This window comes from Vanacampus margaritifer, chromosome 2 (genome assembly GCF_051991255.1).
Source record: "Vanacampus margaritifer isolate UIUO_Vmar chromosome 2, RoL_Vmar_1.0, whole genome shotgun sequence".
Classification (NCBI taxonomy): domain Eukaryota; kingdom Metazoa; phylum Chordata; class Actinopteri; order Syngnathiformes; family Syngnathidae; genus Vanacampus; species Vanacampus margaritifer.
Window position 1 is genome coordinate 54,306,726 of NC_135433.1, and position 13,260 is coordinate 54,319,985.

Below are 13,260 nucleotides of genomic sequence, written 5' to 3' on the forward strand. Positions count from 1 at the left end.
AATGCTTTGCTATTGTTATATAATTCATTGATTGTTCCATACCTGACCTATTGCATTGAAGTGTGGGGGTGTGCAGCCAAAACCTACACCAAATCCATCTTTCTTTTACAGAAACGTGTTATTCGTGTTGTTTGCAGTTGTGGATACAGAGACCACACTAACCCATTATTTATACAACTAAAAACTTTAAAATTTAATGAATTGGTGGAGTTTAACCGGCCTTAAAATATTGTAAGCCCATCATGAAATTTTACCAGTTAATATACAAACAAAATTTATAAAAAGGGAAAATTAGTACAAATTAACAGGAACAGACAATTTTTCCAAACCTAAACATAGAACAAAACCAAAGGAAAGATATATTTCAATTCAAGGTGTCAGTCTGTGGAACAATTTGGATTGTAAAACTAAATCTTACTCAGTCTGTTTGTTATTGTTTTTTTAAAGCATAAAAGGACAAATACTGCAAAAATATATATAGCACAAGGATACACAGTTTAATTAACACTGAAAGCGTCTTGACCACTCATCATTAAAATTGTGTTTTTTTGTGTGTGCGTTTTTTGTTTTTAGTTGATCAGGGGCAGACCAAACAAGTTTTACTTCTTTCTGTCCCCTTTCATTTATTTTGCTTTACTTAGAATTTGAATATTGCTTTATTTTGTCTTTTTTCTCTAAAAAAATGAAATAAATAAATTGATTGATTGATTGATACCGATACCGATACCAAGTGCCGATACCATTCGCACTTATGATACGTAAAATTTAATTTAAAAAAATGACAGATACATTTAAAAAATAAAATAAAAAATACTTTATATCCCAATTATATTTTTTTCAATTTTCTACGAAAGTCATTTTACATAAAGGACACAATAAAATTAATTTAAAAAAAAGAAAAAGAAGAGATAAATAAGATAAAACAAACAATCCAGTGGCCAGGAAAAAAAGTCCCAATCAAAATATGTGTTGTACAACTTCTTTTTAAGGAATACAGTTAAGTGCAAACAATTCAATTCAATACAATAGGGCTTCAAGATCTACCATAAAGAATTCCTTGAGCTAATTAGTGTTTGATGTTTAATTATCTTGTTTTGAAATCCGTGCTTTAAATTTGGAAGGCTGCTCTGTATTTCCGTTTCCTTTTTCACATTCTCTGTTCATCATTCATCTCATAGCAGTGCAGTAGTCAATGACGATATACTATATACAAAGATATGTCTGCACTTCAGAGCTAATTAAATTGTTGAGTACACCTGAAGACTTATGTGTTCTCTTACCGGAGCTCCCTGTGGCGGTCAATAAATGCAAAATAACCATTTCAGCCTTGAGTTCCTGACCGAAAACCACACATTTGTTGAGTGTCTGACTTCATGATAACATGAGATGCTAATACAACACGAATGAACTAGCAAGGCCATGTATTCCAATTGGCTGGGTTTAAGGATTGACAAAATGTACAAAAATTTAATGGCTTCTTACCCTTCACTAATCACTTTTTATAGTCGATCTGTTGTTTACATGTAACCCTGATAACAAACACACTTAACAAATGAACCTATTCAAACAATGCATGCGCTATGATCTTCAGGAGTAAAGGTGATCCCAAGGTGATACAATACTTGTGCTAATGATAATAAAGCTACGGCATACAACGTTAGTGTCCATCTTTAATTACAGATTGACACTCAGAGACAAATCCAACCAGACATAATCAGTTTAGACAGCAGCAGAGCGAATGACCCACCCCAACCTGGCTTCACTACATTTTGCAAACAGACCACAGTGACACTGACAGACGTTTGTACAGCAAATGGACAGACAGGATGAAAACATACCAGGAATTAGCAATGAGGAATGTCAGAGAGAAAAGGGTGCGAGCAAAAGAGAGGAGGACTGGAATGGGTTTATTTCACAGGGAGCACCACTGGCTGAAAAAGAGGAGGAGGAGGTCATGGAAGAATGGAGAGTTGGTGAACCAGTGACCCCGCTGCAGGTCTTGAGACTCAACAGGTACACTACAGGTGAGTGACATTATTGTGAAGTACACTGTAAATTCTGTAAAGTAAATTTGACTCTTGACTGGGACCAAATAGATTCAGTTTAAGAGTAGGCTAATATTTACATTTGGAAGAGAGTAAAATAAAGAATTGAGAACAAAAATAAAAGTCACTCAAGGGTTGAGGCACAAACTCACAACCTTCAGCTTGGGAGATGGCCACGCTGCCACCTGAGATATGCCACTCCTACCGCTTGCTTACTTCCACGATGGTGTTTTTGGTCTCACAATTTTTTGCTCTTGGATTTAGGAAGATTCCAGCTGACACGAACGATATACTAACACACAGCAGGAGCTGCGTGGCACAGGGAGTAGATCAGATGTCTCCCACGCTGAAGGTCGTGAGTTTGTTCCTCAACCCTTGAGTGACTTTTAATTATTTATTTATTTTCCCAATTCTGTATTTTATTCTCTTCCAAGTGTAAATATTACTCTAAAACTAAGTCCCACTCTAAATAGAGTCAAATTTACTCTCGAGAATTTACTGTGTTCTTTTTTCCTGAAATGCAAATAATACACATTGGATTTGTTTCCTGTCTTGTTGTCTGAATATGACAGATTACCTGTGTTTACCGGAGGACAACATCTACAACATCAACTTCTCTCGCTTTAAGATCAGGGACCTGGCCAGTGGCACCGTCATACTTGACATAAAAAAAATATCGTCCCACAGGTAGATATTACTGAAGAAGAAGAATAAACCAATCTTAATCAAATCAGTGAATTTATCCACAACTTCAGGTTGGGAGGCAGCCAATCTACTCCCTGAGCCATGCTGCTCCTACTCTTAGATCCGAGATCAAAAACATCCGGTCTCCTTTTGGATTGAAGCGAATTGAACTGTAAGAGTAGCATAGCTCGGGTGGTTGAGTGGCAGTCTCCCAAGCTAAAGCTCGTGAGTTCATTCCTCAAACCTTGTGTAACAATTTTTTTTTTTAATAAATAAACTAGTAAAAATGTAGTCAAGCTCTTCTTGCAAAATGTACTTAGAAATTCTGGGCAAAAAAAAAAATCTTTAATATCTTTAAATCTTTTTTTTTTTTTTTCATGGGATAGGCAAATTCACTCGTACACACTAAAAATACTTATTTACTCTGAATATTTTCTAAGTGTAAATTTTACCCTGTTTAGCGTGGGACTCTTCATAATTTAACTGTGTGCGGTTTAGAGTTTATGCTGCAATTGCACTTTCATGCTATGATTGCCAAAATTGTTCATATTTTTGCAATTGTTACTATATCAGTATGCAGAGGAATTGATGAAAATACATTTTTAATGCTAGGATACAATCATAATAATCATAATAATCATAACAATCATAATAATCATCATCCATCCATCCATCCATCCATTTTCTTGGCCGCTTTTCCTCACTAGGGTCGCGGTGGTGCTGGAGCCTATCCCAGCTGGCTTCGGGCAGTAGGCGGGGTACACCCTGAACTGGTTGCCAGCCAATCGCAGGGCACACAGAGACGAACAACCACACTCACATTCACACCTAGGGACAATTTGGAGTGTTCAATTAACCTGCCATGCATGTTTTTGGAATGTGGGAGGAAACCAGAGTACCCGGTGAAAACTGAAGACATTTAACATTTTCTATGCATATTTTTACTGTTTATGAATTTACTTATAGTATATAGATGCCATATAAGTGTGATAATGTTTGTGTGAAATATATTGGACATATAACTGTAGTGTAAGGAATAACACTTTTCACTCCCTTCCAGCTGGTGAGATAGGAATGCACAGGGGAGGCATGCATGTTCTCAAGTTGATAACACTGTGGGTCTTAGGGAGTCTAGGTCGCAGGGTCGTACCTGGCTAGTCATATATTTCCGGCTCTGGACAAGACTGGAGTAAACATGTCAATGAGTCACTTGTCTGTCTGTTGTAATTGCTAACCCTTTGTCCAGCCTCAGAGGAGGAGTATGCTTTTTTCCTCTATAAAGCGACTGTGTGTTTTTCATATGGACACACTCGAGGCTTAACATCACCTTTGAATGTAAGCATGTCTTGTGTCTTTTAGGAGCTCCTAAAATAAATCTTTTGCAAAAGAAGCTTCTTCATCAGATCTCATTTTTCAATTATTTTGAACACGCAAAGATTACACTTAATATAGTAATCAACTAATACCTTCAATTGGTGACCCTCGACGGCGACAAATTGGGACGTTTTTGCAACAGCTGTGATGATCTTGGACAACTGAATTTCTAAATGCGCAAATATTAACAAGGTGAGTGGACAAATTATCCACGTAGAGAAATTCTGTTTGTTTGGGATTACTCAGAGCTGCATTACGTCCGTACCAAATTGTATTTGAGATCTGTGAACAAGTTAGGGGGGTTTTAGAGTCGTATTTGTTACGGAGGGACGCGAAAGTCCTCGATTATGACAATTACTACGACATTGAACCATGCATGGGTTGGCCCGTTGAATACGGAAGTGACGTCAAGTGGGAGCGCTCCGCCGTTCGGAAACGGCATATGAGATTGGTTCCGCGGTGGAATAGGCTGTCTTGTTTTTATTTTTATTTTGGTATGAATAAGCCCTCCGAATAATTTTTCGGAGTGAGCGGAGAGGATAAGCCGCCCGTGTGGTATTATTACACGGTGTGTGTGCTGTGGATTATTAAAAACCGTGGGACATAATTCCGCGGGGTGTGTGTGTTGTGTCGTATTAAGCCGCTCGTGTGATATTCACATTGGAAGCGAGAGCTATGAATTAAGCCGCTCGTGTGATGTCATTCACATTGGAAGCGAGAGCTGTGAAGAAGCCGCCCGCGAAGATCCGGATAAGTATTTATTAAGTCGCGCAAAAAGATATTTGATTTCTGTTTCGTTTTTCCTTTTTCTTTTATTTTTCTAAAAAAAAAAATATATATATATAATAATTTTTTGGGGGGATTAATGAGAATAGTTTTGATCTGTTGTATTGTAGTATCATAAGTGAGACGTCACTGACTTTATAAATATTATAAACGACTAAATTACTACATATAATGGACGACATTTTTGACCGAGACTCAGGGTGGTTTGATTTGCGTAAACTTCCGGTCCATACTCAAAGCTTGTCGCTAAGCGAACAAGTCACGGCCGCAACACTCGTCATGGCTGAAGCGCTGCCACCACGGCGACGGCGGAAGATGAAAAATATTTTAAATGAATGGATGCGGACTAATTGTGATAAAGGTTGGTTCCCACCGTTAAAATCTGAGACATGTCTGATTGCATTAATGAAGTCTGTAGAAGTTGCTTGTGTAAAACAGCGCCAAATGCTGATTGACTCCGTGAAAGACACATCTATATTTTCTTTAAATGGAAAAAAGTGAGACGACAATGTCAGGTCGTGGACCAAATGTTGGTTAACGCTAGAATGCTTGCGTTGGGTAGCTCTGTGAAAGTTGCTCGTAAAGCTGTGTTGAGCGAGTCCGCTAGCCACGGCTCGGCTAACGACAACGTGTTTGATGAACGCATGGCGAATGCTTGGCTAAAATCTCCGCCAGCTTAAAATTGTTGGAAATGAGACATGACCCGGAAAATAGATTAAATAAGGCAAAAAATTTTTGGATTGGAATTGGCTCGGCATGCGGAGATTCCACAGTCTATTGGTTCTAGATGGCGTACTAATCTGGAGCATGTGTGACTTGTGTGATTAGGAGAGAATGTTTTTTTTTTGTTATAAAATGACTAGGATCAATTGTGTGATTATAATGGGAATTTTTCTAGTTGGTATGTGTGTGCGTATGTGCCCCAAAAGTTTGAAATAGTTGAGAGAATTGTTGAGTAATCGAATGAGACCTAGATAAGGAAAGTGGGGGGCTATCCGGGTGGTTTGGAAGTTAACTGAATCTGTAATTGGGAATAAGAAATGTGTGGATGGATATTTCATTTGTTTTTCTTTAAAATCTTTAACTGTATGTTTGGTGTTGTTTTTGAGTAGAAAAGACTGGTGTGATAATGGCGTTTGTTTTTCGTATAGGAATGTAGAAAAAAATAGGTTTTGAATGTGATTTTCCCTCCCCCTTTTTTCTGCTCCTTCCCTGTGCCTTGGAAGAGAGGAGGGGGATTTGTGTGGAAAATAGGAGTCAGAGGGCAATGTGTCCTGTAATGGGAGCTTTTCTTTTTTCTAGGTAAGAGAAGAATGCGGAAAGATAAAGAGGTCTAGATGATAACTACAGGCCACTATCATATTATTTTAAAATCAGATCTGTGTTTTTTATAGTTGAATGAGTAATAAAACCAAATTTTATAGTTGAATAAGTAATAAAACCAAATTTTAATTGAAATAGACTTTTCATTTTTGATTTCCCCTGCATCTCTGATAACTTATTCGTAGGTGTGAAAATGATTTAACCTTTGTCCTTATCTGAGTCCCATTCTAGAAGTCTGAGAAATCCTGGAATTTGAGACTTCCCTCCATGTGGAGGCATAATTTAAGGTAACATGTAATGAAGAAGGAGTCTATGGTAGACATATGCGTAAATATAGTAATACTACTTGCTATAATGTAGAACACATTTAGATGAAACTACAACATACATATTTTTTGAGAAAATTATTATTATTTTTTTGATTATAACAAGCATATAAATCTCTTGCTATGATCTCATCTCCCTCTGTCTGTTCCGAGTGTATAAATGTTTCAGGCAGGTTCAATCTTTGACGAGAGGTGTTGTTCTTGGGTGTCTCCAACGTGCTGGAATAACCTGGCTGTTGGGCACAGAGTGGACGGCGAACTGAACAATGGTCACTTTCGGGGGGGGGAAGTGATCACACGGACTGCAAAAAGGATGGTATACTGCAAATCCGCTCGCCATGAGACTGTTCAATGACTCTTATGAATTATCTGAGCAAAATGTCCATCAACTCTTTGAGCAGACATCTCAAACTCTCATCACAGCCGTCCTGATGAAACTGTCAGCGGTCTCCAGTGACAGCTAAGGCCTGCTTTGAACTTTGCCCTGCATAAACTGCTATCAACAAGGACAGGAAGGAATATGAACTCCAGTGTGGACTCAAAGTTCGAGTCATCTGAGATCGGCCTTTGAGTCATATTTTGGTCTGTTTTGAGTACAGTTTGCACTCTGTACTGTGTCGGAAAAGGAGATGTGATCTATAGCAACGCAGTTTCGGAAATTGAGAACGGCTTATGTGAATTAGGGTAGTATAAAATGTATTCTAATCTTTAATACTATATTTTCCGTTGTTTGATGCTTGTTGAATTTGGTCTTCTAATTTTTTGCCCATTTTCCGTTTAAATTTTAGCTTCTGGATTGGACTCAGATGTGGAACACTTACGGCAAAATTGCTGGTTAAATTTTTTTAATTTTGATTAAGGTCGCAGCACTGATTTTTAATTGGGTCATGATCTGCAAATTTGCCTACGGTGTTTTACAAGCCCCGCTACTCTGTAGAAGAGGGGAGGATAATTAGCATTTTAAGATTACTTTTTGGTTTATTTGAAGTAGATATTCTGATCTTTTATCTTATTTTATAGTTAGTTTGTTTTTTCCTCACCCTGTGTTGCCTGGACAGAATTTAAATTTGCGGCTCCAAGGGTTTTGTTTTTAGGAATTGTTGCAAGACTAAACAGGATCTGCTCCTGTAGTCTTGGTGTTGGCCAAATTGCCCCAATTTGGTTTTTATTATCTACAGGACACAAGGTGTCTGTTTTTCCTCTTTGAAGCAGCAATTTGGAAGCGGCTGCAGTTTTCACATTCAGGTCTGAAATGATCAAAATTGATCTTTATCAGATGGGGGAATGATTGGTCTGTCTGATGTGAGAATGACTGGTCTGTCTGTGTATCAAAAGGAAGTCTGATGTGAGAATGAAGTTTGGTGTGAGGAATTTACAGGCAGCGAATGGGGAGGATTTGACTTGGAGGAAACGTAAGTTCTACAAAGATGACAAAAGACGACCCTTATAGCAGAAAATAAGGTAGGTATATTCAATTTCAGAAACAATTGAAAAGTATGATTTCTAGAGCCCATGGAATTTGCCATTTAGGTGTGGAAGGAACATTGGGACACCTGGTGGACATTATTTTATGAGACAAGTTGTAAAAATGAACTGTAGGACTGCAGTGTTTATTAAAAGGTATAAATATATATAAATCTCTTCTCAGACTGTTTATGGCCCGGCCGGACATGAGCAGTTTTGGGTTAAGATGATGTTGTTTTTAAATGATTTACACTGCTATAATAAAAAACAGCGTAAAAAATACAGAAATTTGATGTATGATAAAAAGTACATTTATGCTAAATCTACAACAGTAAATATCATGGTAAAATATTTGATTAATCATTATCTACTATTATAAGGGCTTCTTAGGAATATTGGATTAGACGAACCCATTTGAAAAAACAAAAACTTCATAAGATATAAAAAGGTTGGACTCCTTTTGAGGGTCATAAAAACAGGCTGTTTCCCGCCCCTAATGTTCCGCTGGGGAGTCACACGTTGAGAGGCCCCCGGTAATTAAAGAGATAGTGTCTACATTCTCTAAGCTAACAGATAACTAACCAGAAGTTCCTTCAAAAATAAATGATTGTGAATATGTGTGGTTGAAAGTAACTCAACCGAAATGGTCTTGTCCTCATTGGCTAGGTCCATTTAAGGTCAAGGAGCGTACATCCTGTGCGGTGCGCTTGTATCGAAAAGGGGATACTTGGTATCACCTCTCATCTACAAGGCCGGCTGGTTCTGGTTCAACAATGCCACCAAGGGCAACCATCTGATGATCTACACCCACACCAGTTGGAGCCATCTCACCGAGCCCCACCACGCCGTTTCCAGTGTCTACCTGACAAGCTGTCCAAGGAGGAAAGCTGCAGCGGGGGAGGTCCTGGAAGGAGGTTCATTGTAGTGCCTTTTCCATGGGCAAAGCTGACCAAGTGTCAATCTGCTGTTTGAAGGAGAAATCACTCAATGGTGATTTGAGTCACATGCCCCTTTTCATCAATTCACAAGGATAGAGTCACACTGGGAATGAAGTCCCGTGACCTTTCCTGCGATCTCTGGCAGTGAGCCAGGGTTCGGAAAAAGGCTGACAACGCCTATAATAAAAAAAAAAAAAAAAAAAATCATCAACCAACGACTGACAAACATCCTTCTCCTTCGACGAAAGAACTTCTTCTCAAGATGGCTTCGATGAAGAACTCTGCTACTAATTGCTGCATTGTGACGGTTTTTCTCTTGTTAATTGTTGTGCCATTTTGGTTTTTCATGAAACCCCTTGACGTGAGTTTGAATACAACACATCGTGATAAAAGAAATGTTATTTCTACCCATAGTCCAATGGATAATGAACTGGGCGTATAATAACTCAATTGTCCTGACCGTTGCTCCTAACACAAACACATCTGTCAAACTCCCCATTAAATCTTTGAAGGGATTTAGTAGTGGGGGGCCGACGAAGGGGGGCCTTTGGCTCAAGTACTGGTGGTATTTGACAGGTAGTGTTTTACGACTGGACTGGAGCACCTTCATTACCACCCAAAGTGGCCGATACTGGCCGTCCAGTGGTGAGGCAGTTTTTTTTTTTAGCAAGAGAGTAACATTGAGAAGAATGGGACATCAATTCGAATTAACTTTTGTTCTTCCTGAAGGTAATATCCGGCCACCTAATGTAACCATGAATAACACCTTTTGTTATGGCCTAATGCTCTGGGCATGGTTCTCTGGAACTGGTCCCTATTTTCCAATTTAAATTTGCATTGATAAAACTATGAGTAAGACAGAACAACCTAAAATGACTAAATCAGAATCATATAGCCCTTGATATGTTACTTGCAGAAAGGGGTGGTGTTTGTTCAATGTTCGCAGAACAATGTTGTACTTTTATTCCTAATTACACTGCACCGGGTGGAAGTTTAACCAATGCCATTGAGGGACTCCGAACACTTAAAAAAAAAAAAATGAAAGAGCAGTCCGGTATCGATACGTCAATTTGGATAACTGGATGGATGCTTTTGGTAGATATAAAAATTTGGTTTCAGCTTTTTTGACAACTTGCGGTTGTTGCTGTATTCCTTGTTTAAGATCGTTGTGCACGCGGCTTATTGCCACAGCCATTGAAAAGCAAGATGTACAAAACAAGTCGTCTTATATGATGGTTGAATCTGTAACTTCTAAAGCTATGACCGCGGTGGCGACATCAGATGAAGATCCGGCTGGAATTTTTCTCTAGACTATTTCTAAGGGATTTAATGTCTTATTTTGAACAAATATAGTTTGTTCATTGAGGGACTGAAGACATTTAACATTTTCTATGCATATTTTTACTGTTTATGAATTTACTTATAGTATATAGATGCCATATAAGTGTGATAATGTTTGTGTGAAATATATTGGACATATAACTGTAGTGTAAGGAATAACACTTTTCACTCCCTTCCAGCTGGTGAGATAGGAATGCACAGGGGAGGCATGCATGTTCTCAAGTTGATAACGCTGTGGGTCTTAGGGAGTCTAGGTCGCAGGGTCGTACCTGGCTAGTCATATATTTCCGGCTCTGGACAAGACTGGAGTAAACATGTCAATGAGTCACTTGTCTGTCTGTTGTAATTGCTAACCCTTTGTCCAGCCTCAGAGGAGGAGTATGCTTTTTTCCTCTATAAAGCGACTGTGTGTTTTTCATATGGACACACTCGAGGCTTAACATCACCTTTGAATGTAAGCATGTCTTGTGTCTTTTAGGAGCTCCTAAAATAAATCTTTTGCAAAAGAAGCTTCTTCATCAGATCTCATTTTTCAATTATTTTGAACACGCAAAGATTACACTTAATATAGTAATCAACTAATACCTTCAAAACCCACGCAAGCACGGGGAGAACATGCAAACTCCACCCAGGAAGGCCGAAGCCCGGACTCGATCTCACGTCCTCTGCACTGGGAGGCGGACGTGCTAACCAGTCAGCCACCGTGCTGCCCATAATCATCATCATAATAATATTTATTATTATTATAACAAATATATATATTTTTTATTATTATTATTCATGGTTTTCCAAATGTACTGTTAAAAAAAAAAAGAAAAGGAAATGAAGAGGCAGGGTAGACCAATCCCAGGACACATATAGACAAACAACAATTCACACCTATGGACAATTTATTCTTCAATTAACCTATCATCCTTGTTTTTGGAATGCTGAAGTAAACCAGCACCCAGATTTGAACCCACGACTTCTTCACTGTGAGGCAAATGTGCGACCCAGTCGTCTATACCATACCACTCTCAAGAAAAAGACTTGTAGACTTAAATAATGAGTGTATTAATTTCCATCTGTGCCCATGCCTGATGCTGGGCCATCTCTTATGGTTTTTACAACAGTAATAGTTTTTTTGTTTTGTTTTGGGGACACGTGTTTAATCATTTCAGTGAAATTGTAATGCTTGATATGGTATTCAGCTGGTATGCATGTATATCACTTAGCATAATGGCCATGGATATATTTGCAATGTACAGTCGAAGGTGGGATTTGAACTGGCAATCTCCAGGTTACTGGACAATGCACTTAACCAACTGAGCCACTGAGCAGTATCAAACAGGTGGTAATAATGATAGTGGGACTTAGAAAAATTTCAATGTCTCTTTCAGAAATCCAAGATATTATTGAGTTGGATACAAACAGATTCATCCAGTATCAGTTCTCCCCTGCATTTCTCAACCTTAGAGAGATTGGAGCCATGTAAGTCAACGTCATTTATTATAAGTCATTCATTATAAGTCATTCATTATAAGTCATTCATTATAAGTCATTCATTAGCTATGACAATGCATTTAGTTGCAACATTGAATTGAAAACAACATCAACAGTTTAATCACATTTGATCCGCTTTCTGTCTTGTAGGTTGGAGTTTACCGTTGGCAACAAGGCACTGAGCCACTTCCGCCTCATTGAGAGACATTTCTTCCGAAATGTCCTGCTCAAAACCTTCGACTTTGAGATTGGCTTCTGCATTCCTCACAGCAGGAACACTTGTTAGCACATTTACTGCTTACCTCATCTGGACCCTGAGACAGGTACATTTAAATGACCAAGGGTCACACTACAACACATGTAGTTGGTTAAAAATGCACTTGGCAAAACAGTTGCCATTTTTATGTTACAATAAGTTGGTGTCTACTGAAAGAATCAAATAAAGTAACTTGTAATCTAACGTAGTTATTTTCAACTCATTCACTCCCAGCTATTTTCACTGAAGCGACTCCCGTCTGTTTTACTTGATTTTGACAGATTTTGCAAGGCCCACAGAATATTCTGTTCTACTGCTATAAAAACATGGAACCTACGTAAAGAAATATTAGAGTCTCTTCTTTCATGAGGGAAAAAAGTAGACTTGTATCTGTTTCCGTTTTGCAGCAATTAGCATTAGAATATAGCTAAATTTCATAATTATTCACAAACCTGTTGAAAACAATGTCAAAAAGAGGTTGTTGCAACATGGCCGTGGTTGGTCTCATACTCTGCTGCCACCTGCTGGCCGTTTTTTGTAATAACTACTATTGCTTTAAGCTACCTCTTCATGTCAGTAGCTGCAGCAAAGCATTCTGTATGCTCTAGCATAAAAAAAAACATAAAAAATGGGGAGCATGGCAATATTTAAAATAGAACGTATTTATACATTTTTGGGAGCAAATGAGTTAAAGTCAAGTAATCACTAAAGCAAGTAAGTTAAATTTTTCCAAGCTAACAGTGGAAGTCTTGACTCAAATAACTATTGTTATTTGAATGTCTTTGCGAAATGTAACTCTTTTCATTGTCTTTTTTGCAGTTGAGGATATGATCGGCAACCCATTTGAGACACGCTCAGACAGCTTTTACTTTGTTAACAACAAGCTGGTCATGCATCACAAAGCCGAGTACTCCTTTTCACCGCAAATACATCATGACATCTATGGTGAAAATGGAAAGTAATGTGCAAAGGGGGGTACTGCAAACTATTGTTGCTTTTGGTATGTGATTGTACTGTTATTTTATTTGTTATAAATATGAAGATATTGTTTGCATCCACATCAATCATGCACACGTCTTTGAAACAGGGTTAAAATAAACATGTGTTGTTAATGATTTTATTGAAAGAACATTACTGCTTGACTTGATTGTTGATTAAATGTGAATGTTGAAGGATTTTCTTACTTGTTGATATGTCTTGTCCATGTCACCTTCCAAGGAACTACAAATATAAATAAGCTG

At 38.1% G+C, this 13,260-nt stretch overlaps 1 protein-coding gene across 1 annotated transcript; it reads left to right on the forward strand.

Annotated features, from left to right (window-relative positions):
• Nucleotides 1–1,735: 1,735 nt before the first annotated feature.
• On the forward strand, nucleotides 1,736–13,195 carry mmp25a (matrix metallopeptidase 25a). The gene is given in 7 exon segments (XM_077556351.1): nucleotides 1,736–2,024; nucleotides 2,618–2,732; nucleotides 3,437–3,470; nucleotides 5,055–5,250; nucleotides 11,661–11,751; nucleotides 11,914–12,086; nucleotides 12,839–13,195. Coding segments are annotated over 7 exon segments (963 nt in total). The 5' UTR covers nucleotides 1,736–1,813; the 3' UTR covers nucleotides 12,982–13,195.
• Nucleotides 13,196–13,260: the final 65 nt, after the last annotated feature.